The sequence below is a fragment of the Sceloporus undulatus genome, chromosome 3, assembly GCF_019175285.1.
Source record: "Sceloporus undulatus isolate JIND9_A2432 ecotype Alabama chromosome 3, SceUnd_v1.1, whole genome shotgun sequence".
In the NCBI taxonomy this organism is placed as follows: domain Eukaryota; kingdom Metazoa; phylum Chordata; class Lepidosauria; order Squamata; family Phrynosomatidae; genus Sceloporus; species Sceloporus undulatus.
This window is the reverse complement of record NC_056524.1, coordinates 96223805-96244847: the sequence shown is the minus strand read 5'-3', so window position 1 is coordinate 96244847 and position 21043 is coordinate 96223805. Positions and strand designations below refer to the sequence as shown.

The window sequence follows — 21043 nt, the reverse complement described above, 5'->3', positions numbered from 1 at the left end:
AGAACTTGATATAATGTGTCATTTGTGTCTTCAATGTGTCTTCAAAGGTGTCATTTGCTTTCTGCAATTTCTGTAGGCACTTTTGTGTGAAAATAATATTTTTAACAAAAAAAATTCTGCCCAGTTATTTTTCATGCACCATTAAATCAGGGACATACAAGTAAGATATTTTTTTTAAAAAGAGGAAAGGATTTCACTTCTGTATTATTATTATTATTGTTGTACTAACAAGAATTGGAAGTGAAAAAAGGAACTAAAGAAAAGGCAGATGCAACACAATCTTTACAACACACACAGACACACTTTCCACTTTACAGGAGAAGACTTCACAGCTACTAATGCTACAGTGATTCACAGTTTTCAGCTGTCTTTCAACCCTGGCAGGAAGAGAATGAGGAGAAGGTAAGGACAAATCCCCACCAGCAAATGATCAAGGGACACCCTGAAATATTATTCATTTTGATTTGAAGGAGGGAAAACAGAAAAAATGCTCCCAAATGTCAATTAACTACACTTGCTCCCCAAGTCACTGTTCCTGGAACAACAAGCCACTGTGATCTCCCATGAGCAGCTTTTCCAATACTCTATTGTTCACATGGATAGACTCCTCAGTTTATTCTTCTTATCAGAGAGCTCTAACCCTATATAAACAGGCTATTCAGTGAGCAGAAGATATTTCAAAGAACGAACAATCTGGGAAATTATGTTTACAGTATTTAGGAGCCATCACTTCACCAGCTTCTGAAAGAATGGAACAGAAACTGATGCTCATTATTAGTAGCCACTGGTGGATCCAACCATTTCACTCAGATACTGCTGCCTGGCAGTGGAAGATATTTCCCAAATCATCAACATGTATCCTGTTTGTTTCTCTGCTTCTCTCTCTCTCTCTCTCTCTCTCTCTCTCTCTCTATATATATATATATATATATATATATGCCCTTAAATGAGTTAGCGTACGAAATAACATAATCAAAATACAGTTTTAAAAAAGTTTTCCCCATCACTTAGTGATTTTACTAACCTCTCACCGTGAAAGTTGACTAAATATATACAGGGGAACCTAAGCACATCATATCAGCAGAGACAAATATGAGTGGAATAAACTCAGTGTCGGGGGATAGTTGATGGATTTGTTCATGGAACAAGCACGCCATAAAAAGAGGAGCCTTATATGAAGCTTATATAGTTTTCCTGATTGGGATTTAAAAAAAAAAAAAAGGAAATATACACAAGACTTTTCCTAGACTTACACTCCAAGTTGATTTTTTCTTTCTCCTTCTTTTCCATTTTCCTTTAAAGATTTTATTTAGAGACTTCAAAATAGCATATAGGACCTAAAGTAGATCAGAACGAACTCCAGAAAGTCAATCTTTATGTACTTCTAAGCATCTATGGGTTGGGGTTTATTTTATTTTATTTTTTGTATGTATATGCCAATGTTGTTATTATGTGCAATAACTAGTTATAGACTTTGTTAGGTTCTTGTTATTGTAGGTTTTATTGTCACTGTTATTATATGTTTATTGTTTCAATTTATGTGCTTTTTAAACTCTCTAATAAAAATTTATATATATATATATATATATAGAGAGAGAGAGAGAGAGAGAGAGGAGACCTCAACTTTCCAGATGCTTGTGTGCCAGAAATCTCACATACTTTTATTTCTTTTCAAGTATTTCACTCTACTTTCCCTTTCCTCACTTGTCTTAATTCTAATTTAACTTCTCTTTCTCTTAATAAAAATTGACTAAATGGGTTATTGGGATTAAAGTATGAGAAATATAGAGGTCATTCAGACTACCTTTTAGACCGAATTGCGACCTGGATTAAAAGTGGGTTGTTCCCACTGGCGCCAGTTTTTGCACACCCGGATCGAGTTTTGCACACCCAAACCAGAGCAAATCCCCCTCAGAGCGGGTTTTCAGAAAGCAGGTTTTTTCCCTGTTTCTTTTCGGAAAACCCAATACTTTCATGGTGCCAGCAAATGTGAACTTGTCCCCGGTCATGATCGGGTCATTTAGGGGGATGGATAAAGGTCAGAGGGTGGGCAGTGGGCAGAACATGCCTCCCTCTCACACCAGTCACTTTGCAAGCAGCGGCCTTTTTAAAAAAATTATTTTGGGACAGATTATGCACATGCATATGTTTCCCTTTCAAATTTGGCAAATTGATAGAATGTGTGAATGTTTGTGCTACATATGTTTCCCTTTCACTTGCTTGTTCCTGTCACTGCAGGCAAAAAGTTGTGGCTGAGATCCCTGCTTCTGCTTTCCTGCACCCTCCTCCTCCTCCTCCTCAGCCTCCCCCCTTTGCTTTGGAGACTGTTTGGTAGGGACTGAGAGCCATTCCCTGGCCGCCTCCTTCTCTTCTCTTCCTCAGCATTAGGAGGAACGTCCTGACAGTAACAGCTGTTCAACAGTGGAACACACTTCCTCGGAGGCTGGATGGCTATCTGTCGGGTATGCTTTGATTGAGAGTTCCTGCATGGCGGGGGTTGGACTGGATGGCCCTTGTGGTCTCTTCTATGATTCTATGATCCCCCTCTCTCCCCTTTGCCTTCCTCAGCAAGGCTAGATGCAGATCCCTCTCCCATGTGGATGCCTTTCCATTGCAGGGCCGCAGTAGGATTGAAGGGGCAAAGAGGCAGGGTGACATGGGGGAGAAGCTAGCCCTGGGCACCTAGGAGTGGGGAGTGGGCTGAGGAGAGCGTGAGGGGAGAAAAGAGGGAGGAAAAGATGAAAAGAAGGGGGCATAAAGTAACCTGGGCACAAAGCTGGAATGGAGGACCTCTGTTCACTCTGCGGGGGTTTTTCCATTTCACAAGTTGATAGAATATGCTAACATTGCCGCTAGATTTTTTTTTTTTAAAAGGATGGGGGGAAGCACCCATGCCATTGACGAATGGCTGCATGACACATCACCATTGATGACAGCAGAAGTGAATATGCAAATCATTTGATTGACAACGAGGAGGCTCCATCTTAAATTGCTACTTTGTGAAGTGTGAACATCAGCGGGGTAAATTGCATCGGGGAGGTTCGATTGGGGTAAAGGTAGTGGGAATATCATTTCGGACATATTCGATATTGAGATTACCGGATCTACCCAGGGCAAAAAACGCCTGTATGAAAGGGGCCAAAAATTGCTCTTAATGTGGAGGATGTTCTTATTCAGTTTCTTCTCCCACACATGTAACAACTTTAAGATGGCACTGTCACAGTTTTTCAAAAGAATAAAGACCAGCTAGTAATGACCTTCAGAGGAAAGCAAAGACAGAGCCCCTCTGAACAGATCTTGCCTAGAAAACCTTATGATAGGATCACCTTAGCATTGACATAATTTGGAAACAACTTGAAGGCACGTGACCACAGCAGTAAAGATCTGGTTCAGGAGTAGACAACTGCCATGAGTCCAGGAGGTATTTCTCTCAACTCACATACCAGGATCCATGACAAAGTGCACCATGCCACTGAAATACATCTACATTTCAAAAAGGCATACAAAGATTGTACACATTGTTTTAAAAGAAACTTGTGCTGCTAGAATAACCATGAAATTGTTTTAAAAGTGTGGGCTCCTTGTGCATCTTGGTTTAAAACAAAAATGCTTGCACACCACTGAATTTTGCCTGGGATAAGAAGAAGGGAAGCATGTGCTAGCATGTGGCTGAAAGTGAAAAGAAGAACAGAAAGTCAAGGAATCTTTTTTAAAAGACTACTGGAATTGTAACAGAAAATGTATAAGCAATACAAATATGGAGATTCTGGCTTATCCATGTCATCCATGAGAGGAACTACAAGTGGTATATACTATCTGAGGGGAGGGACTTTCTCCACGCTAGCAGAAAATTCCCATGTTATTTATTTATTTATTTATTTATTATATAGTGCTGTAGATTTACACAGCGCTGTACATAAAAACAATAAATATTTATCAAAGGACTTTATCACACTTGAGGAATTTCTCTTAATTTTGAATGAAAAGAAAGTGGGGCCAGAACGTTTAACAAATTTATGTGAATGTGAATTGTGTTTGAACTGGCTTCCCATTGCCTGAAAATATAATGCCATTGCCCAAATTTGCATGTGGTAGTCTATCATGCAATAACGTGAAACCCCATGTTTGCATTCGGACTGACTTCCCATTGCCCAAACTTGCGTGTAGTAGGCTATCACGCAATAACATTAAACCCCATGATTGTGTTCAGATTGCCATTGGATTATACTTCCAATTTCCCTTGTCTGGTAAACTTGAAAGATAAAATAGAGATCTCTGTCCTCTGAAGTCTAAATGGATGTCAGATAAAGATAAGGCAAAGATTTTCTCTGAATAGGAAGATACTGAACTTTGTCCATTTCTCAACACTGAAAGACTGGACAGAGGGATCAAGGAGTCAAGGCCAAATTCTGCTAGATATTCAGGGGATAGGAACTAGATTGAGACTTTGAGGAGCCAATGGTACTGACAAAGAAACGCTGAAATCAGAGACCAAGGTATCATAGACCCCTAAACCCAGGTCCATAAGCTTAAGTGCAGCAGTAGTAGCACTACTACTCTAGCACTAGGATAACTCACTCTTTTCCATGAGTTCCATGGTTCCTGGAACTCATACACTGAAGTCAGAAACATGTTTGGCATGAGCTGTTGGAAATATTCAGGCTTCCCATGCTTTACAAGGGGGTGGAACCTGGGAGAGGTGGTGTGACCCAGGAGGAATAAAATGTCTCATTGAACTGCAGAGCTTGTTGGAATAAGTTGTATATTCAGAAGTCTCTAAAATGCTGCAATGTCCAGTAAGAGCACCCTATGGGCTCTCACTGAACACAATATCAGTGGAAGGAGAAAGTGCACCATGATCTGATGTCCTCTATCCCAGTCCTACAAATCAATTTGGCCCTCAGAAAGCAAAGGGCTTTCTCACCACTAGTCTATTTGTGTTCCCTTATGTATGTTCTGTAGTCTGATATGCCTACATTGTTTACTTCTATCAAGCCAATACTAGCTGTCTTTTCCCAAGAACTCTGTAGGATGTTATTTAGGTTTACTACAGAGAAGTAGTTTACTACTCAGTTTCATTATGTTCTGGACTACTACTGCTTCATTAGTAATACCTTGCACATGTATAGCTTGTGCCTCTTTTCTTGGCTTAGGGAGTAATGTTGTTTTTTTCTATGTGTTTGTTTGTTTTAAATAGCAAGCTACATAACATTTGTAAAGAGAAGGTTTCACCAAAAATATTACTAAATAAAGTAATTCCTCTTTTTCATTTTAGGTTCTTGACTATTATAAAGGGAAAAATGACAACAATTCTTGGATGTATTCACATAATTTGGCTCATTGTGTTGTGCTCCATATTACAGGTTGCATTTACACAGGAAAATGGTATGTATATATATATATATATCAATTTGTTATTGTTGTTGCTGTGTGATTTGAAACCATTTCCAATGTTCATAAATTAAACTTACGAGAGCATTGCTAATGCTCCAGTGCCTGTGCTATTTGAAGACATGGTGGCATATTGGATTATTTATTACACTTATCTTTGCTTCAACTTCTCTAGTGTCCATAAGAGCAATTCTATACCTAACTCATGAAATCTGAGGATATCAGCTGAATAGCTTTATATCATGTGCATGGTTAGCAATGATCAGAGCAAGAGGGATCAGTTTTTGGAGACAAGAGGGTGGGCTGATCTTACCTTGTTCTGGCTATTTGTTTCTTACTGGCAAAACATAGTTGTATTTAGGATGACTATGAGTGTAATTAGAGATCTAAATACCCTAAAGGCATCAAATCCCATCTGATCTTGAAAGGTTAAGAGTCAACCCTGACTAGTACTTGGATGGGAGAGCACCAATGAATATCAGGTACTCGAGGCTATATTTCAGAAGAAAGAACTGTCAAAACCACTTCTGAGAATTCCTTGCCTAAGAAAATCATATGAAATTCATGAGGTCACCATAAGTTGACAGGCGACTTGAAAATGTGTGCGCGTCTAATAGCACAGCCATTACTTGCCACCATTCAGCCACAAAAGCCAAACTAGAGTGCAACCCTTCAGGTGACTTTATTTGGTAGATTAACAGCATTAGTGCCAAGCTAGATAGGATGCCATTCATGCAATTAGCAACTGCATGAACATGGTTTTCCCCCAAAAAATGAAGGTGGAGGAGCTCATTCTGGACTGAATTCAGTATAGAAAAATGAACTTGGATTTTAAAAAAAAATGCCTGTGAAAGGCATAATTGATCTTTTTGGAAAAAAAAAGGGGGGGGGGGGGGGGGGAGTTAACTTTGATCCCCCACCCCAAGATTCTATCTGGAGGGTAAAGCAATAAATGCTATTTGGGATGCAACTGCTACTTAGGCTAAATATTTTATTAATGGAGCAGAAACTAACTGGCATACATATTTAACTTTCTAAATAACTCTATGTGTGTGTTTATACATCAAAATCAGGCAAACAATGGACCACATGCATCCTCCAAGGGCCCCACTATCCAGGTCTGAGCCGTGGCCCTCTGATGCAACATTTTGGCTCCAAAATGATCAATTATGCCCTTCATAGGCATTTTTAAAGCCCAACCTCAACTAAGCACTTATGATTTTGAAAAAAAGGCCCCCATCAATCTAGAGTTGGGATGGAGGAAATAAGACAAAATTACCAGTTTCTCACAGCAGTGGGTACAATTTGGCATTTGGGGCCAAAGTTTCAAGCCTGAGGGGCCCAGAGGGGCAGGGATAGCTCTGGGATTCCTCAGAGCAAATGTGGCCCATCCCTCTGGACGTTGCCCACCATGGTACATGATAATGACTGAATAAAGTAGAAGCCAGATGCCTAATTAGTTTTGAATGTTTAAGTAGGGGATGGGTAGGCAAATCTAGTAGGAAAGGCGATGAAAATGACAGTTCCCCTACCAAATATACAGCAAGTAAATAAAAGCTCTGTTGAGCAAATACAAGGCACACTGTATAACAGTGAGAGAATTGTTATATATTAGGAGTTGAGGATGTGACTTCCAAACCAATGGAGGCTGTCTTCAAAGAAATTCAAGCATCACCCCATTTTCTACAGAATAAACACTGTTCATTATATCAACTGTGATTGAGACTGTGTGAAATTATGGTGAAGGGGCGTGGGAGATTTCATGGATCACTTTAACACACTTCCCAAATCCAGTCTCCTTTATAGAAGCCATGCTTTTCCTCCAACTTTTTCTCAAAACTGTTTTGAAATCCTGATCAATATTTTAGCCATCTTAATCTTTTAAAAGGTGTCTTCAGTGACAATTTAAGGTTAGAGGTTTTTTTTTCTGTCTATTTTATCTCTGAACTCCACTGCAATGATTTGGTCCACACCTGAACTGTCAGCCCTTCAGCATATTACATTAATGTTATGCATGATCATAATACATGTTTTTTTTTTCATTTTTTCCTAGGTACTAATGGAACATCAGCAGAAAATATATCCTGTATTGTTAACTCATACACATTTAAGGGGTCTTCTATGAATTGCACTTGGAAAGCTGGCAAAAAGGCTCCAAAAGACACTCAGTATCATATTTATCTAAAACACATGTAATTCACTTTTGTTTCTTATACTGATAATAAGTGGATTAAAATAAGTTGTGGCTCACTTTTTAAAATGAAGCATTTTATCTTTTGAAACAGGAAAGAAGAAATAGAATGCCCACATTACATAAATAATAATCTTGGAAGACATATTGGATGCTATTTTGTCAACATGGTTGTATCTGAAGACAAAGTGACCTTAACAGTGAATGGATCAAGTAAATCAATTCAGCCTCTTGTTCATAAACTGTATCCATATAAACATGGTAAGAAAGAGAAGGCAGTGCCTTGTTTACCTCTTTTTTCTTTATTTTTTTATTGCTCAATGATAATAGTAGACATGAAATACTTATGAACCATGTGGTTAGGAATGGACTTCTACTAAAAGGCACAAACATGGAAGAGTGATCATGGGTTTCCACTCCCAGATTTTCCATGTTCATCCTCTTGAATTTTCATTGTTCATTAAAAAAAAAAGAGGTCTTCAGTCCTTTTTTTATTAAGGAGACATAAAACATGAGATGGAATCATAGGGCTTTATCAGGGGGTTAAACAGTGATTATCCCGTGAAAATCATGTGATTGTGATTAAGATTTTCACATACATTACAATTAAAGTATCATGATCCAGGAAATAACCAGGGAATAACCAGCAACAAATCATTCACAGTTATTCGATCTGTAGGGAGAGGTGGGAAATAGAAATAATAAATTGTTGTTGTTGTTGTTGTTGTTGTTGTTATTCCCTGGTTATTCCCAGGATAATTATCCTTTAAGCATGACATTGTGTGAAAATCTTAATCACGATTGCATGGTTTTCATGGGATAATCCTTATTAAAAAGCCCATTTCCCCTGATTTCCCCATGTGATAAAGTCCATACAGTCCAGCACAAGCCCCACCTTTAGGATGAATTATGCAACTATCTTATGTAGCAGGGTACCAAAAGCAGCAATTTGTGTTGGTCCTCCTCAAGACCTCGATCCCTTCAACCCATCTACTCCCCAACTCACCTCCTTTCACCCAACACTACACCAAACTTCCTTGCAAGTTCCCTTCCCTGGAAAGTAGTGCTGCCTACACAAAACATACTATATAGCTTTGTGCACAGCAATTTGCATTCAAACAGGCAGATTGCATTTGGCACTGCTTTGCAGAGAGGTTCCTCTGTGTACAAAAGAAATGGGGTGTCAGCCAAGGGGGATGGTTGGATGGAAGCTAAGGCTGAACTGCCAATCATTGTTCTTCTTTCGCCTGAAGGAGCAGGAGAGCTTAGGTCAACACTGAGCTAGTTAGTTATTAAGCAGTAAAAGTGAGCCATCATGGTACAGTGGTTTGAAGATCAGATTTGAATCCTCAGTCCACTACGGAACTTGGTGACAATGGGCATGTCACACTCCCCCTTTGCTTTAAACAAAGGGAATGACAAACCTCCTCTGAATCAATCTGGCCAAGAAAAGCATAGGATAGGGTCATCATAAGTCAAAGTTAACTTGAAGGCATCTCACAACAAAACCTACTTCTGCTTTCTATTGCTTTGTCCCACAAGTAAAAAGTTACATAAATAATTAGCAAGTTTAGGACCCATTTTTTTTAAAAATGGTTATCTCAATCTTATATGAATAATGTTTAGCACAATTAAATTCAGTACAATTAAATTACTCTCAAATGAATTTGGCGCACTTATCACACCCTGTGATCACTATCCCTCACCACAAAGTCTGACCATACCCCTGGCCAGATACACACACTACAGCAATGTATGTGATTTTCCAGTGCCTATGGAGAGGGTTAACTGCTTTAATGTATATGAAACTTCACATATATTCATTTATCAATGACAGTACTGGCAATTTTGTTCCAGAAAAACCTGGCCCACCAAGAAATATCACTGTGAATTGCCAGGAACAATCCACATACTGTACAGTAGAATGGAAACCTCCTCCATCTTACATTAATGTCAGAGAATCCTGCTTTTGGTATGAAATAAAGGTAACAGACCAAGGTATTTTTGTATTTTAAAGAGCTTTTGATCACTGTTGGTACAGTATATCTATCTGATAAATTATACAGTATATATGATATACTCCTTAGGTTTGGCTCTATCCTATGCCTCCATAGCCTTCTCTAGAAAAATACTAAAGGTTACACACATTTATTTATTTGATTAATTTGATTTCTATCCTGCCTTTCTCCCTGAAAGAGAGCCAAGGTGCATCAGAAATAAAAATTCTAGAAACATATTACAATAAAACAATTAAAAATACCATCCAAAAGCTATATAAAATTACAGGCATTAAAACCACACTAAAACCATGATACCCACCCTATATAACAAACACCCAAGACAAGGATATTCTGTAGAAAGGATTTCACAGACAGAAAGGTCAGTTAATGTGCCTAATGGGGTAAAAACATGTTGTAGATGGGTGAGTTAGTAAGAAGCAAGTTTATTACAAGGAGAAAATCAGTGGAGGTGAGGATACAGAGGGGAATAGAATCTACTAGACCTGTAGTGAAACTGGGAAAGTACATCCTCACATTCAGCAACACTCAGGAACACCTGAGAAAAAAGGGAGCTGTCTGTCTCAGGACCTGGGTGTTTAGGAGCACCTTCCCTAACAATTCTTCTTATAACGAAAGGAGGAAATATCTGGAGAAAATTCAACAGTCTTTTGTCTTCCCACCCAGGTGACCTAATCAATGGCTATGGGCAGTTTCTGCTTTCCTTGATCTTACCAGCATAGAACTGAATATGTAAAGATAAGCATAGTTAGAGATTATAGAAACAAACATTTTATACCAGAATTCTAACTATATAATTTTATTTGTTTCTTAGGATGAAACTAGAAACAGAACTGAGAATGTAAGTACAGTGTTGTTGTTATTGTTGTTGTGTGCCTTGAACTCCAGAGTCATAGTCCAATGTTCAAACCACTACACCACATTAGCTAAACATGTGTGCTGAGTTGATGTAAAGTAACTTCTATCATGCATTTTGGTCAGTACCTCTATTTACCAGGTGATTCAGGATGTTGGTATGCTGTCCCAGAATTACTGAGTGGCTTAAAATATACTGTAAATACTAACATATAATTCAAAATCATAAAAATATGAATACAAATATTAACCTTCCAAAATCAATGCAAATCAACAAATCAATGTGGCAAGACTCTGCAGTGGCCCAAGCAGTACTGTATTTGGAAACAAGTTCCAAAATGCTTCAAAACCTTTATAAGGACCAGAAAAAAATATTTTTAAAGTCTTCATCTGGCATATTTGTTGTTGCTGTTAGTTGCTCTCAAGTCAGTTCCTACTCATGGTGAAGGTTCTTAGTGACAACCACTATGCTTGACTTAGAAGGCCTCGGAAGGGCTGCCTTCCAAGAGGGCCAAGCATACTCTTCACCTCACTGCATTATATTGTTATACTCATGAGTAGATTGGCACTACAGCAGAAAGGGGTGAGCTTTTTTGGGCCCCATCTCCAGAAGCCCCCCCCCAAATTGGGTGACACCCTGGGTTGAGATGCCACTGCCTGTGAGGGTAGTGGAACTGACAAAACATCCTCTCTTGAGCTCAGGCAGGCTCATACAAGTTGGGGTTGTCTTTCCAATACCTGGACCTAAGCTGTATAGGATTTTGTAAACATTACAACCAGTACTTTGTATTATTCCCACTGTTGTAAGCCACCTGGATTCCCAGTGATTGGGCAGGATATAAATAAATCCTATTATTATTATTATTATTATTATTATTATTATTATTATTATTATTATTATTATTTTGAAATGGGTCCGGAAATAGACCAGTAGCCAGTGGAGCTGTAGTAACAAGGGAGGTGTGCGTTCCCAGCAACCAACTCCAATCAACAGTTTGAGGGTATTTTGACTAGCTTGAGTTTCTGAACACTTTTCAAAGGCAGCCTCACATAGATCATATTGCAGTAATCCAAGCTGCATGTAATTTAGGCATGTTTTACCATGGCATCCCTAGAAAAGAAAACATGGTTTAAACATGCAAATGCAATCTTGGCTGCTGCAAAAAGCCTAGCATCCATGCTCAAGAGCCTAGATTTCAGAGCTCACACAAACTGCAAACCTGTATTTTTAGTGGAGAGTAACCACTCAAACACAAGCTGAATTCCTGTTCCTCGATCTGCCTTGAAACTGCTCAGGAGCATGTCCATCTTATGTGTATTAAACTTCACTTTCTTTGCCCTCATTCAGTGCATTACATACAGCAGGTACTGGTAGAGAAATAAAATATCTTTCTTGGGTTTCGATAGAAAGGTGTTTTTAACTTTTGTATGTTTTTGTATTAATTTTATAATATTTTAACTAGATTATTTTAATCCTTATTTTTATTGTGTTGTTTTAATTATGTTTTTATCTTGTAAGCCACCCTGGGTCCCTTTTTGGGAGAAAGGCAGTGTCATGCCTCCAGAGCATCTTTGATGCTCTTGAGACATATATTTAGTTGAGATTATATTAGGCTTTCTATGGCCTGTTACAGACGGGCCTGAAAATACGGACTGGGTCCATATTAGGGTTAGAAAGGGGCGTCACTTCCTGACACCCCTAACTCTAATACAGACCCAGTCCGTACAAAATGGCGGCGCCCTATACGGGGCGGCGCAGGCATGACGTCATCACGCCGTGCTAGGGCGCATAGTGTGCCCTTTCCCTGGCCGCAGAAGGAGCTCCGAAACAGAGCTCCTTTTGCCGTTTGCGTCACTGGGCGCAGCATTTACATGGCTGTGCCAGTGACGCGGAGGAGAAAGGGGCCAAGCGGCCCCTTTCTCCTCCTCCCCATCGCCGCCATCGCCGGGTGTCCTTGGGGCTTGAAGCCCCAAGGACACCCCTTCCCAGGCCACGGGGAAGCGGCCTTTTGCTGCTTCCCCGCGGCCTGAAAAGCGGCAGATCGGGGCCTCGGAGGCTGCTGTTCTGGCAGCTGAGGCCCCGATACACTGGGGAAAGGGGCGGGTGCAGGCCGCCCCAAATGGGCGGTCTGTAACCCGCCTATGTATCAGTTTAGGAGGGGAAATAGAGATCTACAGCTTTAAGAAAGACAAGGATTGTGGGAAATCCCAGGGTCTTTTACTGTCTCTCTCCAGCTAGTTTCAGTTGTGTAGTAAGATTTCAGCCAAGTCAAACCTGGAGAGAATATTTTCCTTTGACAAAGATAAATCCACAGAAGAAGAAAGATAAGTCTACAGAAGAAGAAAGATAAAACCCACCAAGAAGAGAGAGCAAGGTATGTAAGAAGGACTAGTGAGAAAAAGGAGATCAGTTTCATGTTTTGTGTTTATAACCAATCTCTCTCCAGCTAGTTTCAGTTGTGTAGTAAGATTTCAGCCAAGTCAGACCTGGAGAGAATATTTTCCTTTGACAAAGATGAGTCCACAAAAGAAGAAAGATAAGCCCACAGAAGAAGAAAGGTAAAACCCACCAACAAGAGAGAGCAAGGTATTTAAGAAGGACTGTTGAGAAAAAGGAGATCAGTTTCATGTTTTGTGTTTATAACCAGTAAAGCTTTTGGAAACTTAAGAAATTTGTGGACAAGTCTTTTGTTCTGGCTGTGTTCCTGAGAGCCAGAAACCTTACTACACCCAAAGTCCATAGTATTGCTCTTGGGACAAAACAGGCAGCATAGAAGTAAAAAGAAGAAGAAGAAGAAATAAAGCTGAGTGTCATGAGCATGCTGGTGGCACTTGAATTCCAAAACTTCTCCCAGTAGGTTCAAATATATGTTTATTAGCATGGGGGATAGAATGGAATCCAAAAGGACTCCATATGCCAACAGCCAGGAATTGAACTAGGATTCATCAAGCACCACCATCTGGGGTTGCCTCTCCAGGAAAGAGTGGAATTACTGTTTTTAAAAAGAAAAAGGCCCTCCAAACAAAGCAAAGTGATAGGACACCATGCTTGATTGTATGCAAAGGGACCAAGAGGTCCTGAAGAACCATCAGGAACTCCCCTGCCTAGTTTGCCGTATACCAGAATAAGCCCCAAACAGCAAAGATTTTCATTAGTGTAGGATTCTTCTTGTCAGAGTTTCTCACCACTCAATGACATGTTTTTCAACCATTTTTCAAATATTTTTGAATGTTCTTTGTTTGTTTTTTTTCTTTGCATTTCAAGTGTGAAGATTTAAAACTGAAGGACCAAATGCTATAATGTGTACGTATATAGGGGGAGGAAGGCAGGAATGAAACCAAAAGAAAAAGAATAAAAATTGCACACAAACGATTCAGTGGCCATTCACTGACCAGTCAATCAATCACTCAATCAATGAAGTAGATAAATATTCTGCTTTTAGATACCCGAAGGAATCGCCTCCAAAAATTACTCTAAGGATGCAAGATACAGACTGAGAATTCGTACACGTCCACAACTTCGCTGCCCCCTTACAGATGCATTTGGTGAATGGAGTGAACCAATTGAATTTGGTAAGATTAATTTTTTTTCTGATTATTTTCAGAAGAATCTTCATTCTATCCTTCCAACAACAAACTTATATGGCTGAATGCACATCAATTTGGATGTAAATGAGGCCACGCAAATAGGATAGTAATTTTAACTTAATCAGGTGTCTTTCTTATATGCAAAAGTATAAATGTTTATAGATTATACAGTCTCCCCTCCAAGTCCACAGACTTGAAATCCGTGGACTTGAAAACTGGCAGAGGGATGACCACCATTAACCTCAATGAGGTGCACGCCTGTGGCATGCACTCCACATGCACATGGGCCCATTCAAGTCTATGGGGCTTGAACATGCGCAAGTTTTGGGACTCACCAGGGGGGAGGGGTCCAGAACTGATCCCCCACAACTTCCAAGGGGCAACTGTACATTTTTTAAAAAATAGAAAAGCTGAAGTGGCCTGTCAAGGATGTGAGTTTTCATGCTAGCTTGCTTTGTGCCAGAAAAAATAGCATGCTAAGGTCTATCACATGAGGCTCTTCTCCTGTAAAATTATCATTGTTTCTAAAAATTCTATGCAATCAAGATTGCTCTCTTTCCTATTGCACCTTAGGAATAATTTCAGGATTTCAGCCTCCATTTGTGCTAAAAAAAATTATCAGAGGATTTGGGATTTCCCACCCAATACCAGTTGCTGGCTTTCATCTGCAGTGTGAAGCTCTAAGCAACAAGGCAGAACAGAGTTAATGAAATAAATGAAATTAACTCTTTTTCACTTACATTTCTAGGTGTGTGTGTGTGTGAGAGAGAGAGAACTGGGTTACTTAGCTGGAAAAGAAGGTGGGGAGCAGTGAACAAAATGTTGCCTTCTCAGCTTCTCTAACAAGCCTGAGTTAACGATGGGAGAGAGAATTCTGAAATGATTTTTTTTTCTCTAGAGAAAAAAACGTTAAAGGTTTCTCAGTTACTTTGCCAATTGAAATGAAATCAAATTGAAATGTCTGCTCCTTCTTCTCACCTGATCACTAGAGTACCTACGTACCCGATGCCTACCCACTGACCACCCTTTGGTCATTCAAAATCAACATTAAATAGAATTGAACTATAATACTGGTAAACCTAGTAGAACACTAGTGGAAAAAGAGGTTATTCTTCAATACCAAATCCTAAATGTCTTTGCTCCCATCCTTTTGCAGGATGAGAGAACTGGACACTCAGTTGCAGCCATGCTAAATTTCCAGATTTACTTACTACTTTCCATGTAGAACTTTCACCGTGACTGTAGGAAAAGGAAGATAGGACTCAGAAATACTCCTGTTCGGGCTTTCAGTTAAATGGGTTGGTGGGATGTGAGCTTTGTACCTGCTTCTGGGGCAATATGTTTACAGGGATACCATGATATTTAGAGCTGAAACCCCACTTTTAAATAAAACAAAATAAAATTATATGCTGCTGTCCACTATAGTTGGCTCTCTGGTATCCAAGGACTTATCCAACCATGACTTATGGAGATGTGCAGCTTTTGTTTATAATATGCACAACAATAATGCCAGATTTCTTCCCCCTCCCCCAGGCACTGATTCTATTTTATTCCCTACAAATACCCTAATCTATGCGATAGTTGGAACCATCATAGGAACCCTGTTTCTGGTTTTGGTTTGTAAAAGGTAAAACTTAATCATCTTCTTACATTAATATGCATATAAATAATCACTATATTAATTCATTGGTTTTCTTCTGATATTTGCCAAATGATCTTTGTTTTCATTACTACAATTTTAACACAAAAATAAAAATCTCATTGCCCATGTAAGATTAGTTCAGTCTTTGGGGCCAACTATAACAGCAGTTGAAAATGTAAGATAGTTCAGTTGGTCCCATTAATGTGTTCCATCATAATAGAAAGACGATTCCTATCTGGCTAAGTTTGCAGTAGAGACTCTTCTAAACACTGAGATTGAGCACTAACAGCTACAGCTTTTCTTTCTGTTTCTGGAGCTGAGTTGGGAAAAGTGCAACCTATGGGTCAGGTGTAACTATTTTTAACAGCCCATCCAAGTCCCTCAAAACTGGGCAGAATTGTGCAAAAAATATTGGCGCAAATGCCACCTGGTAGCATTTTCATTCCTCACCCTCATCCCAATTTTCAGCTTGAAAAAAAGTATATAAAACCCCAAGTGAAAACTGGGTAGACCTTCAATTTGGCCCAATCATGGTACAGGGTGAACTGAGCTCCACCACACCACAGTTGCCATCCATGCTCTAGATTCAAGCACAGGGGATCTTAATCTGGATCAAGAGCTTAATGCAGAGGATGAAGGTTATCTATCTTCTCCTCATTGTGGTTCCAACCTACATCAGGGGCCCCAGGCCAACAGTTTTGATTTCTCAGAAGTGACTGATTGACACAAATTTCAACAAAAATGCAAAAATAAAAGGCCTGATCTGGATCAAAGCCACAGTCGGGGACAAAGAGGTGAAATTTCTGACCCCTGGAGCTGGTTCCCCAAAGTTACTGTAGAGCAAGATGGGTACCAGATGGCCTCATCTTCTTTTCCATGCCCATATGCTAACAAAACAAATAAACAATCATGAGAACTGTGCCCTCCAGAAGGTTCCAGTAGTGATGCTTCTTTTTAAAAACTATGCACACTGTGGCCTGTTACAGACTGCCAAAATAAAGCTGCTTTGGGTCTCTTTGGAGGTATACTATTTAAATACTATTCTATTCCTAAGCACTGGAGTGCAGCTTTGGTGCAGCTTCCGGATTCTTAGGATGCATGCATCATTTAAACAGCATATCTCCAAAGAGACCCAAAGCAGCTTTATTTTGGTAGTCTGTAACAGGCCACAGGTTTTTTTTTTAAATGAGGTGCACTTTTGCATGCCCACATATTTTCTTCCTGTCCCAAGACGGACATATACAAGTCATTGAAAGGGATTGATTTGTTAGCAGGTGTGTCATGTTGGAACTACACTTGCTGCCAAAAAGAACACCTTCCAACATTTGTTCCCAGGCTTATGGTTAATGGGTGTAAAGGAGAGCTAGTTTCAGCGCAAATGAATTAGCAAAGCAACACCTGAGTTTTTCTTCCTCTGTACCTGATGCCATTGGTTAGGAGGGGAACACACCAAGGAGAAAACAGAGAAAACTTAGTGGGGCCCCTACAACAACTAGGGGTAGATGAAGGAAGAAAGACTAAAAAGCCCACTTAAAAAAAACTTTTAATTTTTCTCATCAGTATCTAGTAACACATAGAAAACAGAAAGAAAAAGAGAAAGCCATTTGTTCAAATGATGAAAAGCAACAGAAACCTGCAAGAAAACAGAGTCACTGACTATCTGCAGATTTTCTTCTCTGATCACATATTTTAAATGACTTAGGAACCAAGTAGGGTCCATTTAAATGTTGGATAACATAACACTCCCCTTGAAAAAACAGGTATATAAAATGGGCTTTCTTCTGTACCCAGCTCTAAGCTTAGATGCTGAATCTTGGCAGTAGTAATAATTGCCTTTCTCCAGCCAAGACTGGAGTACACTGAGGCCTTGGTATCTGCCAGGGTTTGGCTCCAGGAACCCCCACTTCCATGCATACCAAAATCCATGGATGCTCAAGTCCCATTATATACAATGATGTGGTAAAATGATGTCCCTTCTATAAAATGGCAAAGTCAAGGTTTGCTTTCTGGAATTTATACATATATACCTTCAAGCTGTGGATACCTGAATCTGTGGATAAAGAATCCATGGATATAGAGGGCCAACTGCACTAACAACTATGCCTATTCCTGGAGAATTGAGATCTGGTTATGTCACATGTAAATTATTGGAATGTTGTCTGCAAATGACTGCCTTTGAAGAGTAGTTGGCAAGTCCAGTTAGTCCATGGACTTGCACAGGAAGCATGCGACTGCCTTTTTGGATCAGTCCATGCTCTGTGCATACTATTAAGCACATGTAGCTCTTTCATCCATACAACTCTCTGTAGGAAGGAATTATTTTGGACATTGACTAATGTCCCCATTTATTCTACCCATAGATCTCATGCATGGAAAAAACTTAATGCTCCAATCCCACAACCAAAAGACATTATTAAGCAGTACGACAAAAACATGGAGGTAAGTTCTGGATAATAGTGAACAATAATGATTTATGATGTCAAATGGTTCTCTGTATTTGCCAACTAATTTTAGATGAATTATTATCATGATCATTACCATCATCATCATCATTGTCACCATCATTATCATCCCACCTTTCTCCCAAAATTGGGACTAAAAGTGGCTTACAGTGTCAAAAAAACAACAACACAGCTACACCAATGTGGCAGATTCATTAAACACACTTTGTCACTAAAAAATTCCTTTTGTTAGTATAAATGAAGAGTCAAGGATTACCTAAGCAAGTGAAATATTCCACAAAAATGTCCAGAATTATTTGGCAGTGCTACGTAATCATGTTGGCCTCAGTAGATCTAATCTATACAATACTCATATTTTCCCCCTCAGCAACAGAAACCATTACTATACTGGTGTAGCATGTCACAGTTTCTAATTTCAGTGTTACTTTTTAAAGAAATATTTGGACAGGATTTTGCTCAAAACATATGCCATTATCATATCACTTCAAAGGTCCCTGTCAAAAGTAGTAAAAAATAACACAGCACAAAAAGTAACAAGATATTTTTCATCAATACAATGACAATAGGCTACTTTTCAAATGCTTTAAATAACAGGATTTTTTTTTAAAAAAAAATAATAATAACTTTCCAAGCTCTGCTGCATTTTCACACTGCCCCAGAGACTAGGGACTGACCAAAGTTAACCTACCCTCACAACAAGCTTTATGATACAAATAATAGACCCAACTAGACTAGATAGATTAATTCAATTACTGAATGGGAAGTCAACACTTCTGTGTGTGCATGTGTGCCCGCACGCACGCACACCTACATGAACCATATGACAGATGCCTGTGGATTTATGGTGATTCATAGGTTTTTCTTAGGCAATGAATACTCAAAGGTGGTTTTGTCTATTCCTTCCTCTGAACTATAGCCGACAGATCCTGTTATTTGTTGTGATTCTCCTGTCCAAGTACTAAGAAAGACTGACCCTGTTTAACTTCCATGATCAGATGGGATCTGGTGCCTTTAGGATATTTAGGCCCTTTCATAAACCCCATTAAATCAATGAGTTATATTTATCTAGGTCTATGGACGATGCATGGCCCATACCCTGGTTTTGGTGTGGATAGTCCAGACAATGTCTGGCATGTCCCGCACCAGAACCATGCCATAACAGGGATTTTTGTTGTTGTGTGCCTTCAAGTCATTTCTGACTTATCAAGACCCTAAGGCAAACCTATCATGGGGATTTCTTGGCAGGATTTGTTCACAGGAGATTTTCCATTGTCCTCCCTTGAGTTTAAGAGCATAAAAAAACCTTACCTGTTGCTCTGAATCTTTAGAAAAACCTGGAGGCCTCCATTTCCATCTGCTCATTTCTGGGCACCTCATTCTAGACCCAGTGGGATGCCCGTGTAGACAGGCACCACAGTATGGAAACAGAGGCCAAAGTAAATGGAGCAGAACAGGGCAGCTGTGCAGCCAGGGCGCCCCTGGAGTATTCTGGACAGTGTAGACAAAGCCTTAGGCATTAGTGCACAGGCTTCAGTGGATAAAGTGCATTGGCTCGCATAATACATCCTTTTTTATGCTCTTTTCACAGTTGTCTATTTTAATATGTAAAATCTATTCCTAATATAATTTCTGTTATTTCCTAATCTGCATGCATTTTATTGGCATCTCAGTGCTAAAGCTGGTTGCTCCAAATCATATATTTTTATTTGAGAGATGGGAAAAATAGGATGTCAGAGAAGATAATTTTACATAATTCAAAATTGGGAAATTTAAACATAAGTGAGTTATGAAAATTGAAACTTTAGCTACAAAGAGACATTGCCAGACCTTAGTGTTTTCATTTTTGTTATCGTGGAGAAAATAAGGAGAGACACTCAGTAACAAATGTTACTGTATGTGTTAGCCATGTCAATAGAATTTTGCTATAAGCTATAATGCAGAAATGGGACTGAAATAGTTGTGAAATTTAGGAACTAACCCAAGAAGCTTTTTCTCTTCTTTTTGTAGAAAGCATGTGATGACCCATTACCAACAGCAGCAGAAGTTGAAAAAATCACAATGGTTGAAGAAATGACTGTTAGCAAAGAAGTATGAGTCATTTTCCTTAACTATCAAGCAACTAAACCTCATAAATTATTGAAATACTGTTGCTTTGGTAGTGTTCACACAGACAGCTACTAAAATGATTAATTAGTATTCTTCCATGATAAGCTACAAGGATAATTGACCACCTGGTAACATTCCATCTTTTATATATCCACTATATTCTGTCCACAACATTGCCCTTAGGATTACTTTTTCTTCTTTTTGCGTGGTTTGGCATGGGTAGTAGCTTAATGGACAAAAGAGCCTTTTAAAGCTCAGTGCACATTCAGTAGATCTGGTGAGTTTGTTTTTATCTTTATAACCCATTAGAAGATTTAAAAATAAAATACAAAAACAAAAAACAAAAAAACAACCCTACACAGCAGCTCTTTCTCTATATGATAGTATGTGATGGTGCTCTAATGACAGCCTTCTGAAATGGTGCTACAGCAGAATAAAGCTCTCTTTAAACAGAGAGTGACACAATTAGTACAAGTTATTGTATCACGTGTTGTAGTATGCAGGACTAGGGATGCATAAAAGTTTCTTTTTTCTCATAAAAGGAAAAACCGCTTTCATTTTTTTCTATTTGCCTTTATTACTCTTCATTTTTAAGATAAGCTGTTGTAACTATCTGAGCTGTTTAGATATTTTATTAGGGAGAAATTCAAACAGAAAAAAGTTTGGAAATAAAACTATTTTAAATTCTGAAACGGTATCTGAAAGTATGTTTAATTTTTCCCATTGATCATTAAAAACAACAACCCTATTCCACAAAATCTGGAAAATCAAAGGAAAGTTCAAACCCAGG

At 39.0% G+C, this 21043-nt stretch overlaps 1 protein-coding gene across 6 annotated transcripts in view; it reads left to right on the top strand.

Moving 5' to 3' along the window:
* The first annotated feature begins 279 nt into the window (after positions 1-279).
* The window catches only part of LOC121925608 (granulocyte-macrophage colony-stimulating factor receptor subunit alpha-like), a 31875-nt gene continuing 11111 nt past the window's right edge, over positions 280-21043 (top strand). For 2 of the 6 annotated variants that reach the window (XM_042457946.1, XM_042457947.1), the window contains exons 1-9: positions 281-402; positions 5276-5385; positions 7445-7583; positions 7677-7843; positions 9440-9567; positions 10415-10441; positions 13899-14028; positions 15577-15670; positions 18046-18124. In XM_042457946.1, the coding sequence (XP_042313880.1) occupies positions 392-402; positions 5276-5385; positions 7445-7583; positions 7677-7843; positions 9440-9567; positions 10415-10441; positions 13899-14028; positions 15577-15670; positions 18046-18124 (885 nt within the window). In that variant the 5' untranslated portion in view covers positions 281-391. Of the gene's footprint in view, positions 403-5275; positions 5386-7444; positions 7584-7676; positions 7844-9439; positions 9568-10414; positions 10442-13898; positions 14029-15576; positions 15671-18045; positions 18125-20154; positions 20946-21043 lie in introns of those variants that run through there. The other 4 variants (XM_042457945.1, XM_042457949.1, XM_042457950.1 and 1 more) reach the window with 4 other exon arrangements.